Below are 21,974 nucleotides of genomic sequence, written 5' to 3'. Positions count from 1 at the left end.
TGTAGCTGCCTAGAAATGTATTCCTTCCTTTCATCGATACTTTTTTTCAAGAGCTGACAGTGATTAGTTTCAAAATGTGTCTTTACATTCCATGTTCTGCTTACTACCGTTTCATTACACAGTACGCACAATGATCTGTGGTTTCTGTCAACAATCCCGTACATCTCGGTCCGTATGTCTTGAAAGGGTCGGCTACTGCTGCTTCCACTTCCTTTATCATTCAATCTTGCTTTTTTTTATTTTTATTTTTGTTTCTCCATCACAAGGCTGCAGAAATAAATAAATATAAATCACGGCGTTTTTTATAAAAGGTTGGTAGGTTTCTTGCCTAGTAACTTTTTGCAGTGTTGTTGCACTGACTCCTGGTGCAAAACAATTCAAAGGTAGTATGTATAACCAACAAATATATGGTGCTGTAATCAATTATCCGACACACAGAATGTCTCGTCGAGCCCTGTTGCACTGTATATCTTTTTCTTCTAACCCTCCCACTCCTGTCTCCTAACAAACATGGCGATCAAGTGCGTCCGTTTGCCGAATGCACCCGAACGCACGGGAAGCTCATCTGAGGCACATGTTGACAATAAGGAGGCTGTTTCCAGAACTGGGCATTTTGTCACTCGAGTAAAAATAAAATGTCATGAGTAAAGATTAATCTCTTTATAGTGCAATTCTTAACCTTTTTATATTAATGTCAATATTGGAACAATGTATCTTGGATGTTTTCACTGTGTATCTTTGCTACGAACACCGATGTACATGTTTACATCCGGTTTTAGAATTGCATTATTGATCATGAGTAACGTGAGTAATAATATTACTCGAGTGATGCCCAACTCTGGCCATTGCGAGAGACAGATATTTGAATTATGCAACTTTTTGTCTCTGTCATCCAAAATGAGTTCATGTGTCACCTCTGCCACGCGTGTCATAGGTTCACCATCACTGGACTAAGACCATTTGCTGGCTCTTTAAGAGGAACTGCTGGGTTTCCAGCAACCTCAGTGTTACTTGCCACAATCCCCGCTGGTTTTTAAAGCCTAAAGTTACAGGGACCTCTCTTCCCATCTCTGTCACCTTGGAGTGGGGGTCTGGTGTGGGGCTGGAACCGCCTGCTTCTCATAGGTGGCTTCCGCAGTGAAGATATCCCTCCTGATTAAAAACACGATGCAGGTGGGTGTTGGACCAGCTCCTTCTGCGCCTCTTCCCCTCCTACCAGCCTCAATGTTCTTTCTTTTTTGCTTCTCTATTTGTAAAACTTCCATTCAGCCCCAGATTTCAGGTGGTTCTGAGTGATGCTGGTTCTGGATTTTAGTTGTAATTTTGATGTGGTTGTGGGAGGCAGCAAGTATCGCCATCTTGGTTCTCCCAAGATATTTTTAAAAGTCCTACAACTCAATAATAAAGAGACAAGCAGCCCAGTTTCAAAGATAAACAAAATATTCAAATAGTTTATCAAAGCAGATATACGAACGGCTAATAAAGACATGAAAAGTATGCAATTCCATTATACATCAGGAAAATACAAATTTAAGCCATATGAGACACCTCTACCCTCCACCAGGAAGGCAAAAATTAGTCTGACGATACTGTTAAGGATGTGAAGCCACTGTTGGTGAGACTATAAAATGGTATGATCAGGTTAGAAATATGTCTGCCATTTGTTTGCTCAAATAAGTCTAAACACACATCTATTCTATATGAGTCATCAGTTGCACTCCTATGAATTACCCTAAAGAAGGAAAACATATTTTCACAAAGAGATGTGTAAGAATGTTCATAACAGCATTATCCATATTAGCCGAATAATTATTGGGAACAGTCAGGTAATTTTCAACCAGAAAATTAATGACCTCTGTTATATTTACACTGTGAAATATTGCTCAGTGACAAAAATGAATTAACTACTGAAAAAAGCAGTTACATTAATGAATCTTTTTTTTATATATATTTTATTGATTTTTTACAGAGAGGAAGGGAGAGAGATAGAGAGTTAGAAACATCGATGAGAGAGAAACATCGATCAGCTGCCTCCTGCACATCCCCCACTGGGGAAGTGCCCACAAGCCAGGTACATGCCCTTGACCGGAATCGAACCTGGGACCTTTCAGTCCGCAGGCCGACGCTCCATCCACTGAGCCAAACCGGTTTTGGCTACATTAATGAATCTTATTCTTTCTGATAAAGAAGCCTTATGGAAAAGAGTATAATCTTGTGGGTTTTATTTATATGAAATTATATTACAGGCAATATTACCCTATGGTGAAATAAAAAAAAAAATGCATCTCTGAGGGAGTGTGATCAGGATCGACTGGAAAGGGGCATGAGAGAACTTTCTGGGGTTGAGGCTCTTGTTTATCTTTTATGTGGTTTGGATTATGAAAACTGTATTTGCCAAAATGTATGTATAGTTAAGCAGATATACAGTTAAAATTTGTCCATTTTATTGTATCTAATTTTACCTCAAGAACTATAAACAAGTATTGAATTCTAGTAAATGCTGAAGTATTTTGGTGGAAGTGTACTTATATTTCCAACTTCTTTGGCAGTGCATCCAAAGATTAGATGTATTGATATATATAAATTACATAGGTATTATATATGAATGCATGGAGATATATACATTTAAATTAATATGTTATGTAGTATAAATTACATATGTATACTTCATTTTTTAAATGTATACTTATCAGTCTCTTTTTGAGCCATAAATCCATTCTTTTACTCTGCTCTTTAATGCTGTAGCTACGCTTCTGTTTTTTCAGCCAGCTCTGTGTAAGACTCTACTGCTAAAGCACAGGACTTGGGGAAGAAATTTGATCTTTCCTGCTGGCTTTCTGTCTGCTTGTAGTTCCTGTGAGTGACATCCCAGCAACACTTCTTTTTTTGCAGTAGCACTTTCTTCCTATAGCAGCAGCCAAATACAGTTTGCAGATTGTCCAACAGTTTTCAAAATCAGCCTCATCACACCCTCTCAAAGGTGACCAGCTCGAGGTGGCTGGAGCTCCTTCTCAGAAATCTAGGTCCAGTCCCAGAGGGCCCTTCTCTCACACTCTGGGACAGCACCAGCTGACTCATGCATTCTCCTCAGAAGTTTGGTGTTCAGCCCCACAGGACCTCTCCTCTAAGTTTATAATTTTTAGTAATTATAAACTCTTGCTCTTGTTCCCTTAGTCCTAGGGCTGGTGGCTGCTTGCTGCTGTTGCTACCTGATACCTTAGAATTTTCCTACCCTTTCTATTTTCTGCTGTACCTTGAACAGATACATAGCTCTCTATTATGTTCATATACCATAGTTTATGCAGTCTCCTATTTATGAGCAATTGATTTCAATGTATTTCCACCACAGATAACATTAACAACAAACGTATACGTACCTTTTCTTCATATTGTTGGAGATATATATTTCAAGTCTGTTCCTGGAAGTAAGATTGCTGAATCAAACAGTAAATGCATATGTAATTTTGTTAAACATTACAAGATTCTCCATTACAGTTGTGCCATCTTGCATCCTACAAGCAATGAATTAAAGTGCCTTTTTGTCTATAATCTTGCTAACAGAGTGTGTGGTTAAGCTTTTTGATTTTTCCAGTGTGATAGGTAAGAAAAATATCACTGTGGTTTTAATTCACATTTATTTTACGTGTGACATTGAGAAACTTTTCATGTATTTGTGGGCCACATATATATCTTGCTTTTGTGAACTGTCTGCACATTGAGAGGACTTCAGATGTAGATGTGATTGGAGCATCTATATTATGTTGGGAGTCACTGCCATTTCCAGGCATTCAGTATCATGTTGACATCAGATGAGTCTCCTCTTTCAAATCACATGGTTTTCCTTATGTTCTTAACTGTCCTTTATTTATAATATTTGCTTTTCAGTTTGTTCAGTTTTAAGCATAGTTTGTTTCCTGTTGCTACTTCTAGGTAAAATACCATCTGCGTTTTGTTAGGATACAAAGGACTATCCAACATCCAAACCCATCAGGCTGGAAAACATCCTTACTCTTTCCTATTTACCCCTCTTCAGGACCCAGGAACCCAAAAGACCATGACGGAGGGAGTCCTGGTGAGTAGATATTTAAGCAAACTTATTTTATTATCCCAGTTGATACTAGCATATACATATATATACATACACACACATATACATATATACACACATATATACATATATACACACACACATAAATATGGTTTTATGTGTGTATATACATATACAACTATCCTATATAATAAAAGCCTAATATGCTAATAATATGCTAAGGCTGCTCAACTGCTCGCTATGATGTGCACTGACCACCAGAGGGCAGACAGTCCACTGGTCGACCAGTTACTATGATGTGCACTGACCACGAGGGGGCAGATGCTCTGACTGGTACAGTGATGGCGAACCTTTTGAGCTCCGCGTGTCAGCATTTTGAAAAGCCCTAACTTAACACTGGTGCTGTGTCACACAGAGAAACTTTTTGATATTCGCAACCATAGTAAAACAAAGACTTATATTTTTGATATTTATTTTATATATTTAAATGCCATTTAACAAAGAAAAATCAACCAAAAAATGAGTTTGCGTGTCACCTCTGACACGTGCGTCATAGGTTCGCCATCACTGGACTGGTAGGTTAGCTTGCTGCTGGGGTCCTGCCAGTTGGGACTGAGTGAGATGGGCCAGACATGCCCTGGAGCCCTCCCATGTCCCCCCCAAGCTGGCCAACCTCCTGCACCCCTCCCCGGCCCCGACCATGCACAGGTGGGTCCCTCAGCCTGGCCTGTGACCTCTCTCAATTTGGGCTGAGGGACGTCCCCCAAGTACATGAATTTCATGCACCGGGCCTCTAGTACATATTAAGTTTGTTTATTCTTGTGGTAATTTTAAGAATTAGATTTATATTCTATGAAAACCACTTTTCAATTCCATATATTTGACAAACTTAAAAAATATATATAATATATCTATATCATGCTTTATTCTCTTTCGATTCTTTTTAAATATATATATATATTTTATTGATTTTTTACAGAGAGGAAGGGAGAGGGATAGAGAGTTAAAAACATCGATGAGAGAGAAACATGGATCAGCTGCCTCCTGCATACCCACTACTGGGGATGTGCCCACAACCAAGGTACATGCCCTTGGCTGGAATCGAACCTGGGACTCTTCAGTCCACAGGCTGATGCTCTAGCCACTGAGCCAAACTTGTTAGGGCTCTCTTTTGATTCTTATAGCAATATATCTATCTTTATATAGTTGTGGTTCAGTGTTATGCTTTTCAAATGTGCATATTTTCATGTGTTGGCATTGCTTGCCTATTTATGTCTATATATAATTTTATTGATTTGATCTAAAAGTTTTTACATTGGGATGGTAATTTTTAAGTCAAATTTTTCACTTGGTATATTATCATATGTGAAAAACCCTTAATGAGGAATTTGCATTTACTGAATATCTTGAGATTTTATCTTTGGCAAATATTAAATAGAAGGAAAAACTATGCACATTCTAGCATTAGCAACAAAAATTGGAAACAACATAACCAGTAAGAGAATAGGTGAACCTGTTAGGCAGTCATTAAATATACTCTTTTATGATATATCTGTTGAGAACAAAGTATTTAAATTGAATCTAGAGGTACCTGAATAACTAGCTAAATGGAGATGGATGGGGTTATTCCAGGCAATGGAATTATACTCATGAACACATGTAGGACAGGAGGCCATATTCAGGGAGCTACATGACCTTCTGTTTACTTTTTAATAGCTAGCATGGAGGGTGCACATGGGAGACTAGTAGAGATGAGGCTATGAGGAAAATAGGTCATTAACGATCTAGTTTGTAAAGTGAAAAAGTATGAAATTTCTCCTGGAAGTTATGAGAGAGAATCAGAACAATATTTAACATGAATAGGAGAAATGATATGATGTGGTAGTAGATGCATCTCTCCAAGTTTTTGTTTGTATCTGAACACAAAAGTTTTGTTTTATACTGTTGCTGAACAAAGAATATTGTGACTTATGTTTTGAAATCCTATATAATAAAAGCCTAGATGGCGTCAATCCTCATGTGACATCCTCGTGTGATGTCATCACAAGATGGCTGCCACAAGATGACTGCCACAAGATGGGCAGCAGGAGAGGGCAGTTGTGGGCGATTGGGCCAGCAGGGGAGGGCAGTTAGGGGCAATCAGGCCAGCAGGGGAGCAATTAGGCGTCAATCAGGCCGGCAGGGGAGCGGTTAGGGGGAGATCAGCTGGCAGGCAGAAGAGGTTAGGGGCAGTCAGGCAGGCAGGCAGGCAGGCGAGCAGATAGGAGCCAGCAGTCCAGATTGTGAGAAGGATGTCCGACTACCAGTCAGTCCCATAGGGGTCCCAGATTGGAGAGGGTGCAGGCTGGGCTGAGGCACCTCCCCGCCCCACCATGCACGAATTTTATGCACTGGGCCTCTAGATTATATAATAATTTGTGTAATTAATCAAATTAATTTAGCTCGGCCATAGTGGCTCAGTAGGTTGAGCATTGTTCCATGCACCACAGGATTGCTAGTTTGATTCAGTCAGGGCTCATACCTGGGTTGCAGATCTGATCGACAAGTGGGGGAGCATATGGAAGGTAACTGATTGATGTTTCTCTCTCACATCAATGTTTCTGTCTCTTCCACTTTCTTCTCTCAAAGCATGTCTTCAAGTGAGGGGAAAAAAACCTACAGTATTTAAGAGAATGACTTGTTTTTCCTTGAACATTGGGATTTTATTTTGTCATCACTTACCAATTTTGGGTGGCATATTACTTGAGAACAGGCAGTATACCCTTAAGTTTCCTTAATGCCACACTATTTCTGGGGGAATGTTAAATATAGAGAAAGAAGGATGAAAGACTGAACATTCAAATTAAGGAGAAATGACAAGAGACAAGGGTACAAGGACTAAGGATTGGAAGGAAAACAAGTAGGAAATTTAGATATATATTACATGAAATGAGGGAGAAATGGAAAACTATGCCTAATATTTTAGTTCAAACCCACAAAAGACCTTATTGATATTTTTTCCTTTTTTATTAAATTTATTTGGGTGACATTGGTTAATAAAATTATATAGGTTTCAAGTGACATTTCTGTGATGCATGATCTGTCTATTACATGGTGTGTTTACCACCTAACGTCAGATAATCTTTCATCACCATATATTAGGCCCCTTTAGCTTTTACTATCTCCTAAACTCCTTATCTCTGGTAACCACAATACTGTTGTCTGTCTATGTTGTTTGTTAATTTGTTGCTTTTAGTTTTATACCCCACATATGAGTGAAATCATTATATGGTTTTTAACTTTTCCTGATGGACTTATTTTGCTTAGCATGGTATTCTCAAAGTCCATCTGTGTTGTCACAAATGGTAGTATTTCATTTATTATATCTGAGTAGTATTCCAGTATATATATGGACCACATCTTTATCCAATCATATATCAAAGGACAGTTCAGTTGTTTCCATGTCTTGGCCACTGTGAACATTACTACAATGAACATAGGGGTGCACATCATTGTGAATCTGTATTTTCAAATTTTACCCAAAAGGGAATTTTCTGGGTCATATGGTAAATCTATTCTTAATTTTTGAGGAACCATCCTACTGTTTTCTATCGTGGCTATACCAGTCTACACTCCCACCAGCAGTGAATGCAAGTTTCTTTTTTTTTCACATCCTCTCCAATACTTGTTATTACTTGTTTTATCCTATATAATAAAAGGCTAATATGCAAATCATCCCCTCGGGAGTTTGACTGACTGGGAGTTTGACCACTCGCTATGACATGTGCTGACAACCAGGGGGATGCGCGGAATGAAGGAAGGCCCCTGTTGGCAGCCAGCAGCTGGGGGAAGGAAGGCCTTGGCCAGCAGCTGGCAGCCTAATCATACATGAATTTAATGCACTGGGCCTCTAGTCTCTCTATATAACAGGCTAATATGCTAAGTGTCTGACCATTCGACTGGTCGCTATGACACACACTGACCACCATGGGGCAGGTGCCAACACAGAAGCTGCTGAGCTGCAGTGACTTAGCAGCAGCGGTTCTCGGGTGACGCACCCCGAAACCAGACAGGAGAGAGCCCAATTTCTTGTGGGGACCACGCGATTCCACCTTCGGCTATGAATTATGTTGTTGCTGGGGCACTGTTGGCCCTGCATCTGATTTACTGCACACTTGCATTTGTGTTCCACATCCTGTATGACTGAAACTTTGCAGAGTGCCCTCTCACACTCCGGGACCCCTTAAGGGATGTCGGAGAGCCTGTTTCAGCTCAATCCCTGCAGGCCAGGCCAAGAGACCCCACCTGCTGGAGGGACCACACTAACTCCACAGATGTCTTTTGAGCCATGGCACCCCAGGTGCAGCTGGCTGGGGAGGGACCACAGAAGGTTGGCTCCAGTGCATGTCTGGCCCGTCTTGCCCAGTCTCGCCCTGCCAGCCACCTTTTAATTAATTTCCTTATCAATTAAGGAATCTTAATTAATTCATGCAATCTTAATTGCATGAATCTGTGCACTGTGTCACTAGTTTATAATAGCCATTCTAAAGGTGTGAGATAATATCTCATTGTATTTTTTTGTTAATCCTCACTCAAGGATATTTTCTCCATTTATATTTAGAGAGAGTGGAAGGGAGAGGGAGAGACAGAGCGAGAGAAACATTGATGTGAGAGAGAGATATCAATAGGTTGCCTCCTGCACAGCTTGGGACTGAGCCTGTATCTGAGGTAGGTGCCCTTGACCGGAACTGAAGCCAGGACCCTTCAGTCCACAGGGTGCTGTTCTCTCTACTGAGCCAAACCAGCTAGGGCTCATTGTAGTTTTTATTTGCATTTCCCTAATAGCTATTGAAGTTGAGCATCTTTACATATACCTGTTGGCCGTTTGTATGTGGCCTTGAGAGAAGTGTCTGTTCAGGTTCTCTGCCCATTTTTGTTTTTAATTAAATCTTTATTGTTCAGATTATTACATTTGTTCCTCTTTTTTCCCCCCATAACTCCCCTCCTTCCAGTTACCACCCCACCCTTCGCCCTCACTCCCCACCCACTGTCCTCGTCCATAGGTGCAGGATTTTTGTCCAGTCTCTTCCCGCATCTCCCACACCCCTTTCCCCCCCAGGAATAGTCAGTCCATTCCCTTTCTATGTCCCTGATTCTATTATAATCAACAGTTCATTCTGTTCATCAGATTATTTATTCACTTGATTCTTAGATTCACTTGTTGATAGATGCATATTTGTTGTTCATAATTTGTATCTTTACCTTTTTCTTCCTCTTCCTCTTCTTAAAGGATACCTTTCAGCATTTCATATAATCCTGGTTTGGTGGTGATGAACTCCTTTAGCTTTTCCTTATCTGTGAAGCTCTTTATCTGACCTTCAATTCTGAATGATAGCTTTGCTGGATAAAGTAATCTTGGTTGTAGGTTCTTGGTATTCATCACTTTGAATATTTCTTGCCACTCCCTTCTGGCCTGCAAAGTTTCTGTTGAGAAATCAGCTGACAGTCGTATGGGTATTCCCTTGTAGGTAACTGAGTTTCTTTCTCTTGCTGTTTTTAAGATTCTCTCTTTATCTTTTGCTCTTGGCATTTTAATTATGATGTGTCTTGGTGTGGTCCTCTTTGGATTCCTTTTGTTTGGGGTTCTCCGCGCTTCTTGGACCTGTAAGTCCATTTCTTTCACCAGGTGGGGGAAGTTTTCTGTCATTATTTCTTCAAATAGGTTTTCAATATCTTGGTCTCTCTCATCTTCTGGCACCCCTATAATTCTGATGTTGGTACGCTTGAAGCTGTCCCAGAGGCTCCTTACACTATCCTCGCATTTTTGGATTCTTTTTTCATTTTGCTTTTCCGGTTGGGTGTTTTTTGCTTCCTCGCATTTCAAATCTTTGACTTGATTCTTGCGCTCCTCTGGTCTGCTGTCGGGAGTCTGTATAATATTCGTTATTCCAGTCCGTGTATTCTTAATTTCTATTTGGTTCCCCAGTATAAGATCGAGGGTCTTATTAGTTTTCTTGTAGATCTCATTAAGTTTATCGGCGGCTTCTAAACAGTTCTTGAGAGACCTTAAAAGTGTGGTTCTGAACTCTATATCTTCCATTGACAATTTTGTCCTGTTTCTTTGTCTCCGCATTTTGTTATGCTTCCTTGGTGCACCCCCTAGTGGTCTTTGTTCGCAGTCTTATAGTTAAATCTTGATTGTTGTAGCTAATTCCAGGGAGGGTTTGACCTCCAGGCCAAGTGGCTATGAGGATCAGCTGTGTCAGCAGTGAGAGAACTTCTGTCCTCTAGGGAGGTGCTAATCTGGCATTTGCCTGAGGCTATCCGGCAAATGCCTGTGTGCAGGGCTTGGGCGGGGCGGGTCGCACAGGATCAACAGGGTGGGCCGGAGAGAGCAGTTATGGTGGCTCTCAGTCCTGTCCCCAGGGGCTCTGCCTCTCTGAGTCCCAGCACCCGCTGCAAAGCTCAGAGAGAAAGCTGCACTCACTCTGACCGAAGCCAGACAGTCCCGCTTCTCCCGTTTGAGTCTGGGTCCCTAAAGACTCGCCTGGATCTGGAGCTCAGAGTCTGCGACTCCCTCCCGATTGAAAACGCCAACCGCGCCCTCCGCCGCCAGCCCGCTCCGCGCACTCCGCACCTCAGAATTTGACTTCAGCACTGCACCTCCTCTGAGTGTCCGCATGCGTTTCTCTTTCCTCCTAGTTGTAGGACTTCCACTCAGCCAGCATTCCTGTGGTTCTGGGTGATGTCCCTTCCGTTTTTTGGTTTCACTTTTGAAGTAGTTGTTCAAAGCAGCAAACTCCGGCGTTAACCTATGCCGCCATCTTGGTTCTCCCGAAAATATCTCTCTGCCCATTTTTTAATTGGATTATTTGAGTTGTATGAGGTCTTTATACATTTTGGATATTAAACTCTTGTCAAAACTGTTGTTTGTAAATATATTCTCCTATTTTGTTGGTTGTCTTTTGTTTGTGGTTTCTTGTGCTGTGCAGAAATTTTTAGTTTGATAGAGTCCCATTTTTTTATTTTTCCTTTGTTTCCCTTGCCCTTTGAGATATGTAATAAAAAAAATACTGTCTTTGCTCCGTTGAGTATTCTTGCCTCCTTTGTCAGATATAAATTGACCATAAAGATATGGGTTAATTTCTGGGCTCTCTGTTCTGTTCCATGGATCTATAGGCCTGTTCTCATCTCAGTAACAGGTTGTTTTGATTATGATGGTTTTGTAGTATAGTTTGATATCTGCTACTGTGATCCCTCCAACTTTGTTCTTCTTTCTCAAGATTGCTGAGGCTGTTTGGGGTTTTGTCAATTCCATACAAATTCTGGATTTGTGAAGTATGCCACTGATATTTAAATAGGGATTGCATTGAATCTAGATTGCTTTGGGTAGGATGAACGTTTTAATTATGTTAATTCTTCTAATCTGTGAACATGGTATATATTGACACTTGTTTGTTGGTTAAGTTTATGACTAGCTACCTTATTTATTTTGTTGCAGTCATAAATGGGATTGTTTTCTTGGTTTCTCTTTCTGAGAGTTTGTTATTGATGTATTAAAATACCCCTGGATATTAATTTTGTATCTTGCCACTTTGCCAAATTCATTCATTCAATCTAATAGTATGTTGGTGGAGTCTTTGGAGTGGTTCTCAACCTTCTGGCCCTTTAAATATAGTTCCTCATGTTGTGACCCAATCATAAAATTATTTTTGTTGCTACTTCATAACTGTAATGTTGCTACTGTTATGAATCATAATGTAAATATCTGATATGCAGGATGGTCTTAGGCGACCACTGTGAGTCGTTCGACCGCCAAAGAGGTTGCGGCCCACAGGTTGAGAACCACTGCTTTAGGGTTTACTATGTATGATATCATGTCGTCTACAAATAATGTCAGTTTTATTTCCTCCTTTACAATTTTGATGACTTTCATTTCTTCTTATCTGATCACTGTGGCTAGGACTTCCTGTACTATCCTATATAATAAAAGGGTAATATGCAAATTGACCCTAATGGCAGAACAACCAGGAACGCTATGACATGCACTGACCACCAGGGAGCAGATGCTTAATGCAGGAGCTGCCCTCTGGTGGTCAGTGCACTTCCACAGGGAGAGTGCTGCTCAGCCAGAAGCCAGCTCATAGCTGGCTAGCGCAGTGGTAGTAGCAGAGCCTCTCCTACCTCCGTGGCAGTGCTAAGGATGTCTGACTAATGGCTTGGGCCCGATCCCCCGGGGAGCGGGCCTAAGCCATTAGTCGGACATCCCCTGAGAGCTCCCAGGCTGCTAGAGGGATGTCTGACTGCCAACGGGCCTAAGTGGACATTCACCTGAGGGCTCCTGGGCTGCCAGAAGGATCCCGGACTGCGAGAGGGTGCAGGCTGGGCTGAGGGACACCACCACCCCCACCGAGTGCATGAATTTTCGTGCACTGGGCCTCTAGTGTTGAATAAGAGTGGTGAAAGAAGACATTCCTGTCCTGTTTCTGACAAAGGAAATGCTTTTAGTTTTTGCCCAGTGGGTATGAGGGTGGCTTTAAGTTTGTCAAATATGACCTTTATTATGTTGTGGTATGATTCCTCTATTCTCACTTTGCTGAGAGTTTTTATCAAAAATGGGTGCTGGATTTTGTTGAATTCCTTTTCTGCATCTATTGATATGATCATGAGGTTTTTATCCTTTATTTTGTTTATGTGATGTATCACTTTGATTTATTTACAAATATTGCATCATCCTGTATCCCTGGAATAAATCTTACTTGGTCATGTGTATGATTTTTGTAATGTATTGCTGGTTCCAATTTGTTAATATTTTGTTGAGGATTTTAGCATCTTTTTTTTCAGAGATAATGGCCTATAATTTTCTTTTTGTATTGACTCTTTGTCTAGTTTTTCAATTAGGATTATGCTGACCTCATTAAAAAAAGCTTGGAAATCATCCTTCATCTTAAATTTTTTGGAATAGTTTGAAGAGAATAGGTGTTAACTATTTGAATGTGTGGTAAAATTTACCTGTGAATCCATCTGATTCAGAATTTTTGTTTCCTGGGAGTTTTTTTATTACTCTTTCAATTTCTTTTTTTTTAAATTAAATCTTTATTGTTCAGATTATTACATTTGTTCCTCTTTTTTCCCCCCATAACTCCCCTCCTTCCAGTTACCACCCCACCCTTCGCCCTCACTCCCCACCCACTGTCCTCATCCATAGGTGCATGATTTTTGTCCAGTCTCTTCCCGCATCTCCCACACCCTTTTCCCCCCCCCAAGAATAGTCAGTCCATTCCCTTTCTATGTCCCTGATTCTATTATAATCACCAGTTCATTCTGTTCATCATGTTATTTATTCACTTGATTCTTAGATTCACTTGTCGATAGATGCATATTTGTTGTTCATAATTTGTATCTTTACCTTTTTCTTCTTCCTCCTCTTCTTAAAGGATACCTTTCAGCATTTCATATAATCCTGGTTTGGTGGTGATGAACTCCTGTAGCTTTTCCTTATCTGTGAAGCTCTTTATCTGACCTTCAATTCTGAATGATAGCTTTGCTGGATAAAGTAATCTTGGTTGTAGGTTCTTGGTATTCATCACTTTGAATATTTCTTGCCACTCCCTTCTGGCCTGCAAAGTTTCTTTTGAAAAATCAGCTGACAGTCGTATGGGTATTCCCTTGTTAGGTAACTGAGTTTCTTTCTCTTGCTGCTTTTAAGATTCTCTATTTGTCTTTTCTCTTGGCATTTTAATTATGATGTGTCTTGGTGTGGTCCTCTTTGGATTCCTTTTGTTTGGGGTTCTCTGCGCTTCCTGGACCTGTAAGTCTATTTCTTTCACCAGGTAGGGGAAGTTTTCTGTCATTATTTCTTCAAATAGGTTTTCAATATCTTGCTTTCTCTCATATTTTGGGACCCCTATAATTCTACTGTTGGTACGCTTGAAGCTGTCCCAGAGGCTCCTTACACTATCTTCGTATTTTCGGATTCTTTTTTCATTTTGCTTTTCCAGTTGGGTGTTTTTTGCTTCTTTGCATTTCAAATCTTTGACTTGATTCTTGCGCTCCTCTGGTCTGCTGTTGGGAGTCTATATAGTATTCTTTATTTCAGTCAGTGTATGCTTAATTTCTAGTTGGTTCTTTATCATAACATCGAGGGTCTCATTAGATTTCTTGTAGATCTCATTAAGTTTATCGGCAGCTTCTAGACAGTTCTTGAGAGACCTTAAAAGTGTGGTTCTGAACTCTATATCTTCCATTGACAATTTTGTCCTGTTTCTTTGTCTCCGCATTTTTTTTATGCTTTCTTGGTGCACCCCCTAGTGGTCTTTGTGCACATTTTTGTTGTAGTTAAGCCTTGATTGTTGTAGTTAATACTGGGGGGATTTGACCTCCAGGCCAACTGGCTGTGAGAGTCAGCTGTGTCTGCAGTGGGAAAACTTCTGTCCTCTGTGGAGGTGCTAATCTAGCCTTTGCCTGAGGCTATCCGGCAAATGCCTCTGTGCAGGGCTTGGGCAGGGCGGGTCGCACGGGATCAACAGGGATTGCGGAGGGAGCAGTTATGGCTGCTCTCAGTCCCGTCCCCAGAGGCTCTGCCTCTCAGAGTCCCAGAAACCGCTGCAAACCTCGGAGAGAAAGCTGCCCTCTCGTTCCGACCGAAGCCAGACAGTCCCGCTTCTCCCGTTTGAGTCTGGGTCCCTAGAGACTTGCCCAGAACTGGAGCCCAGGACCTGAGCCTCCCTCCCGATTGAAAATGACAACCGCGCCCTCAGCCACCAGCCCGCTCTGCGTGCACCTCCACACCTTTGTATTTTCCGCACTGCGCCTCCTCTGAGTCTCAGTATGCTGTTCTCTTTCCTTCTAGTTGAAGAATTTCCCCTCAGCTAGTTTTCCTGTGGTTCTGGGTGATGTCCGTTCCGTCTTTTAGTTGTATTTTTGAAGTGGTTGTGCGAGGCAGCAATCTCCGGTGTTTACCTATGCTGCCATCTTGGTTCTCCTACTCTTTCAATTTCATTAGTTGTTATCCATCTATTTGGTCTTCTCATTCTTTCTAATTGAGTTTTGGATAATGGTATTTAAATATTTATTTAATGATTTATAATTATTCAAGATTTTCACATATAGTTTACATATATCCTTGTTTCCAAATATTAAAAGTACCTTTTCCAATCTATGATTTTATCCATTCTGTTCTTTATTGAACAAAAATCTTTACTTTGACATAATTCATCATTTTTTTGCCATGTGGTCTCTTCTATTAGGTCTTCATTTAAGAATTCCAACGCTACTCCTAAATTCATAAATATTCTCCTAATATTTCTCTTTTATGGTATTTCCTTCTATAATTTTGTTGTTAATCTATGACAAGTTCACATTTGTATTTGGTTTTGGTTAGAATTCCATATTATTTTCCTTCCCATAGAGAAAAACAGTTTTCCTAAAATAATCTGTCCTAAAATTATCTCTTTCTCCATATTAGTCTGTCTATTCTTACACAGATGTCATATTATGGTTAACAATTATTTTTGGTTAGAAATAGCCTCCAAGAAAATCCATATTATGGAATTTAGCAAACAAGGACTTTGAAGGTGGCTATTTTAACTATTCTCATTGAAATAAGAGAAAATAAGTGTTCTATGAAATAAATGATTTTTAGAAATTGCAGCCAATAAATACAAATGATAATAAAGAAGTAAGACACTAAATCTAGAATTAGAAAATACAGGACAGATTTAATAGCCAAACTGAGATGACAGGAGAAAGAGGAAATGATATTGGAACAGTAAAATATATTCAATTAAAAAATAAGTAAATCAAAATGGAGTTACAGTGAAAAGTGGGTAAATAAAAAAATTCTAACATATGTGTTACTAGAGTCCTCAGGGAAAAGGAGAAAAGAAGGTAGAATAAATTAGGTATAGAAAAATGGCTGTAAGAGTCCTAAATTTAAGACAATAAACATAAAGTGACTGGAGCAGATACAGTGGGGCCTTGATTTACGAGTGTCCAGACTAATGAGTTTTTCGAGATACAAGCTGTCTCTCAGCTGATGTTTTGCTTTGAGTTGCGAGCTAAAATTCAGGTTACGAGCCAGCTTCAGATACCCCACCGCTAGTTGGTGCAGCGAATGTCACAGTGAAATCACAACATCATCCCAGCATCACGTGTCTCACTCGTTCACAATTGATTTGACATACGAGTAATTTGAGTTACAAGCTCCGTCACGTAATGAATTACGCTCATAAGTCAAGGCCCCACTGTATCTTATCTAATAAAGAGGGGATAAGCAAATTGACTGTCACATTGTAATGGTCAAGATGGCTGCGCCCACAGCGGAGGCCGAGTTCCTGTAACGAGCCTTAACGAGCAATCAGCAGGGACCTGAGGCTGTGTGGTGCTGGGCCAGGGAAGGGGACCTGAGGCTGCATCCCCCACCTGGTGGGGCTTGATGGCGACCTCAGACCACGCCCCATACCTCTGTAGAGCTTGATGGGGGACCACAGGCCACGCCCTCGACCCTGGTACCCAGCCAGGGGAACTTACAACACACCCTACTCCCTGGCGCTGGGCCAGGAGGCCTGAGGCCGTGCCCTCCCCCCTCCTGCACCAGGCCAGGAGACATCAGGCACGACCCCTCCAACCCCGGCACCAAGCCAGGAGACCTCAGGCCATGCCCCCTGCCTGGTGGGGCTTGACAGGGTCCTCAGGCCACTCCTTGCCTGGCAGGGCTTGATGGAGACCTCAGGCTGTGCCCCCCACCTGGTGGGACTTGATAGGGGACCTCAGGCCATGCCCCACACCCCAGTGCTGGGCCGGGGGACCTCAGGCTGCACCCCCCCACCTGGCGGGGCTTGACAGGGGACCTCAGGTTGCGCCCCCTGCCCAGTCGGTCTTTATGGGGATCTCAGGCTGCACCCCTCGCCTGGTGGGGCTTGACAGGTGACCTCAGATCACACCCTCCCACCCCAGCGCTGGGCCAGGAGACTTCATGCCATGCTCCCTGCCCCATTGCTGGGCTGGGGGACCTCAGGCCGCTCCCCCTACCTGGTGTGACTTGTCAGGGACCTCAGGCTGTGGCCCCCACCTGGCAGGGCTTGACAGGGTTCCTCAGGCCATGCCCCCCCCTCCCGTGCCAGGCCAGGGGACCTCAGGCTGTGCCCCCTGCCCCAGGGCCTGGGCTAGGGGACCTGAGGCTGCACCCCCCTCTCAGAGGGGCTTAACAGGGGGGTGTCTTGCTGGGTCTGGGTCTCACCCAGTGGGGGTGGGGCCAGCCGGGTCTGGGTCTCCTGCATTTTCGAAGTGCATGTGGGTGGTGGGCAGGGACTTGACTCTAGGTCCCACAGCACACCCCAGACTCTGAAAGGAGGGAGATTTTCATTTACATTTTACTAATTTTCTTTCATCTCTGACACTTCTATTATAGAGAAAGGGCAAATAGCAATATTAAAATATTTCCTCTAATTAATTCCTTTTTAACGTGCACAAATTTTGTGTACTGGGCCATGTTTTTATAAAATGAATATCTCTTCCCAGAAAGGAAATGGCCTTTTGACATTATAATAAAAAATATTTGTTGTAAAAAATTCATACATATTCATATTTTTGCATGTGGCTTTCCAATTTTCCTAGCACCCTTTATTGAGGAGGGTTCTCTTTTCATCATTGTATGTTTTAGGTTTTTTATCGAGAATTATTTGCCCATAAATAAGTGGTTTTATTTCCTGGCTCTCTATTCTGTTCCATTGGTCTGTGTGTCTGTTTTGTTTATTTGATTTGCCAATACCATGCTGTTTTGATGATTGTTGCTTTCTAATAAAATTTGAAGTCAGGGAGGGTGATACCTCCAGCTTCATTATTTTTTGTTGTTGTTTCCCTCTTCAGGATTGCTTTCGCTATTTCAAGTTTTTTGTGGTTCCATACAAATTTATTGATTTTCCAGATCTTGGTTTTTGTAAATGATGCTGCTATAAACATAGGGGTGCATATATCCTTTCTGATTGTTATTTCAGAATCCTAAGGATATATACTCAGAAGTGGGATCGCTGGGTCAAAGGTCAGTTCCATATTTAATATTTTGAGGAAACAGCATACTGTTTTCCACAGTGGCTGCACCAGTCTGCATTCCCACCAACAGTGCACTAGAGTTTCTCCACATCCTATCCTGCACTTGTTGTTTGTTGATTTGTTGATATTAGTCAGTCTGGCAGGTGTGAGGTGATGCCTTGTTTTAGTTTTAATTTGCATCTCCTTAATGATTAGTGACCTTGAGCATTTTTTCATATATCTATTGGCCATATGTATTTGCTCTTTGGAGAAGTGTCTATCCTGGTCCTTTGCCCATTTTTTAATTGGGTTGTTTTTCTTTTGTTAAGTTGTATGAGTTCCTTATATATTTTGGAAAGTATCCCCTTATCAGATGAATCATTGGCAAATATGTTCTCCCATACAGTGGGCTTCCTTTACATTTTGATGATACTTTATTTTCTGTGCAGAAGCTTTTTTATTTTTACAGAGTCCCATTTCTTTATGTTTTCCTTTGTTTCCCTTGTCCTAGAAGATGAATCAGCAAACATATTGCTACGGGAGATAACTGAAATTTTTTTGCCTATCGTTACTTCTAGGATTTCTATGGTTTTGAGACTTATATTTAAGCCTTTTATCCATTTTGAGTTTATTCTTGTGTTTCTTTCTTTTTTTTTTTGGCATCTACCTGTCCAGTTTTCCCAACACCATTTATTTAGGAGGACTATCTTTACTCCATTGTATGCTCTTGCCTCCTTTGTCAAATATTAATGGGTTTAGGTGGACTTCTGGGTTCTCTCTTCTGTTCCATTGATTTATATACCTGTTCTTGTGCCAGTACCAGACTGTTTTAATTACAGAGGTTTTGTAGTATAATTTCATATCTGGTATTGTGATCTCTCCTACTTCTTCTTTTTCAAGAGTGCTGTGGCTATTCAGAGTCTCTTTTGGTTCTATATAAGTTTTTTGAGTATTCATTCTAGATCTGTGAAATATGCTGTTGGCATTTTATTAGGGATTGCATTGAATATATAGATTGCTTTGGGAAGTATGGGCAATTTAATGATGTTAATTCTTCCAACCCATTCTTCTTTGTATCTTCCTCTATTTCTTCTTTCCTTTTCCTGTAGTTTTCTGAGTTTGGGCCTTTTACCTCCTTGGTTAAGTTTATTCCTCAGTATCTTAATTTTTGTTACAATGGTAAATGGGATTGTTTTTTAGTTTCTCTTTCTGATTATTTATTATTGGTATATAAAAATGACATTGATTTCTGGGTGTTAAATTTATACCCTGCTACATTGCCAAATTAAACCCAGTAATTTTTTGTGGAGTCTTTAGGATTTTCTATGTACAATATTATCTGAAAATCATAACAGTTTTACATCCTCCTTTCCAATTTGGATACCTTTTATTTCTTATTGTTTGATTGCTGTGGCTAGGACCTCTAGTACTAACTTAAATAAAAGTGGTGAAAGTGAACAAAACCTGTCCTGTTTCTATATATATTATATATTATTGATCTCAGAGAGGAAACGAGAAGGAGAAAGAGATAAAAACATCAATGATGAGAGAGAATCACTGATTGGCTGCCTCTTGCATTCCCCACACTGGGGATTGAGCCCACAACCTGGGCATGTGCCCCAACCAGGAATCAAACTTTGACCTCCTGGGTCATTGGTCAACACTCAACCCCCTGAGCCATGCCAGCCAGGCCTCTTGTTCCTGTTCTTAAGGGAAACGCTTTTAGTTTTTTTCCCATTGAGTATGATAGTGGCTGTAGGTTTTTCATATATGGACTTTACTATTTTAAAGTATGCTCCCTCTATTCCCTCTTTGCTGAGAGTTTTTATCAAAAATGGGTGCTGGATATTGTCAATTGCTTTCTGCATCTATTGAAATGACCATGTGATTTTTATCTTTCATTTTGTTTATGTGATGTATCACATTTATTGATTTGTGAATATTGTACCAACCTTGCATCCCAGGGATAAATTCCTCTTGGTCATGATGAATAATCTTTTTAATGTATTGCTGCATCAAATATTTTGTTGAGGATTTGGCATCTAAGTTCATTAGGGATATTGGCTTTTAATTTTATTTCTTTGCATTGTCCCACAACTCCTTTAAATTGTCCTCCTGTTTTTTAATTTTTTTTCTTTTTGGTTCTCTGATTGACTGTTTGTTTTCTAGCCCTGTCTTCTTTTCACTGATCCAATCTTCAGCTTCCTCTAATCTGCTGTTTATTCCTTCCAGTGTATTCTTTATTTCTGCTATGTCATTCTTTATTTCTAACTGGTTGCTTTTCATAGTTTCTAAGGCTTTGTTCATGCTGTTGAGCATCCTTATAATCATTACTCTGAGCTCTGTATATGATAAAATGCTTATCTTCATTCTTTTCTTTTAGAAATGAAAACATTTTATTTTATTTTTAAAATTTATCTTTATTGTTGAAGTGTAACAGATACTCCACTTCCCCCTTCATTAACTCCCTCCTCTCCACTTCTTTCCGCTCCCCAGGCCTTCACCCTACTCTTGTCTATGCCCATGGGTTATTCATGTATAAGTTATTTGGTTTATCTATTCTCGCCCCTCTCACCCCATTCCCACTAAGGATCCTCAATCTGTTACATGCTTCCATGTCTCTGGATCTACTTTGGTTGTCAGTTCATTAGATTCCACATATAAGTGAGATCATGTGATACTTGTCTTTCTCTAACTGACTTATTTTACTCAGCATGATACTTTCCAGGTCCCTCTTTACTGTCACAAAGATTGAAACCTCCTTTTATTACAGCCACATAGTATTCATGGTGTAAATGTACCACAGCTTGCTTTATCCACTCATCTACTGATGGGCACTTGCGCTGTTTCTAGATCTTAGCTATTGTAAATAACACCACAATGAACATAGGGGTGCTTATATTCTTTCTGATTGGTGTTTCAGGTTTCTTAGAATATATTCCTAGCAGTGGGGTCATTGGGTCAAATGGCAGTTCTCTTTTTAATTTTTTGTGGAAACTCCATGCTATTTTCCTAAGTGGTTGTACCAGTCAGCATTCCCACCAGCAGTGTACAAGGATTCCTTTTTCTCCAGATCCCACAAGCACTTGCTGTTGGTTGACTTATTGATGGTAGCTACTCTTGGAATATCTGGTTTAGGAATTAGGATAATGCTGGCCTCATAAAAAGTGCTTGGAAAGCTACCTGCCTTTTGAATTTTTGGAATAGTTTGAGGAGGATTGATGTTATATCTTTGAACGTTTGTTAAAATTCATCTGTGAATCCATGTGGTCTACGACTTTTGTTTGTTGGGAGTTTTTCTTTTTCTTTTTCTTTTTTTTTTTTTTTACACACTTGGTTTATAGCATTTATTATACTGTGATACAAAGAACTGCTTGCCTGTGTGTCTTCTTCTTCAGGGGTCAACATGGCGTTGATTCATGGTGATGTAAATGCCCCAAGAATAGAAGGTTTGTGGGGTAAAGGATCCTTTTTTGCTGCTCTGTCCCTGGGGCCTAGGGTAGTGCTTGGATCGGAGTGGGTTCTCGGTTAGCATTTGTTGAATGAATATCGTTTGTAACCTTTCTGCCCTGGCACAGTTCCTGGCATGGGGCAGGCCCTCAGCTGTTGAAGGACGATATTTGCAAGGTCAGAAGTGTTTCTGATCTTTATTTTTATTTTTATTTTTTTAATTAAATCTTTATTGTTCAGATTATTACATTTGTTCCTCTTTTTCATCCCATAACTCCCCTCCTCCCAGTTCCCGCCCCACCCTCCGCCCTCACTCCCCACCCACTGTCCTCATCCATAGGTGCACGATTTTTGTCCAGTCTCTTCCCGCATCTCCCACACCCCTTTCCCCCCAAGGATAGTCAGTCCATTCCCTTTCTATGTCCCTGATTCTATTATGATCACCAGATTATTTGTTCACTTGATT

General features: G+C 40.7%; 1 protein-coding gene across 1 annotated transcript in view; it reads left to right on the top strand.

The window, feature by feature from the left end:
- LOC118656595 (ATP-binding cassette sub-family A member 3-like) overlaps window positions 1–21,974 on the top strand; it is a 343,556-nt gene that overhangs the window by 31,655 nt on the left and 289,927 nt on the right. Inside the window, exon 4 of the mRNA XM_036310023.1 lies at window positions 3,931–4,072. Within this exon, the coding sequence (XP_036165916.1) occupies window positions 3,931–4,072 (142 nt within the window). The remainder of the gene's footprint in view (window positions 1–3,930; window positions 4,073–21,974) is intronic.

Source organism: Myotis myotis, unplaced genomic scaffold, assembly GCF_014108235.1.
Source record: "Myotis myotis isolate mMyoMyo1 unplaced genomic scaffold, mMyoMyo1.p scaffold_m19_p_5, whole genome shotgun sequence".
Taxonomy (NCBI): Eukaryota; Metazoa; Chordata; class Mammalia; order Chiroptera; family Vespertilionidae; genus Myotis; species Myotis myotis.
This window is presented reverse-complemented; position numbering and strand designations above follow the sequence as displayed.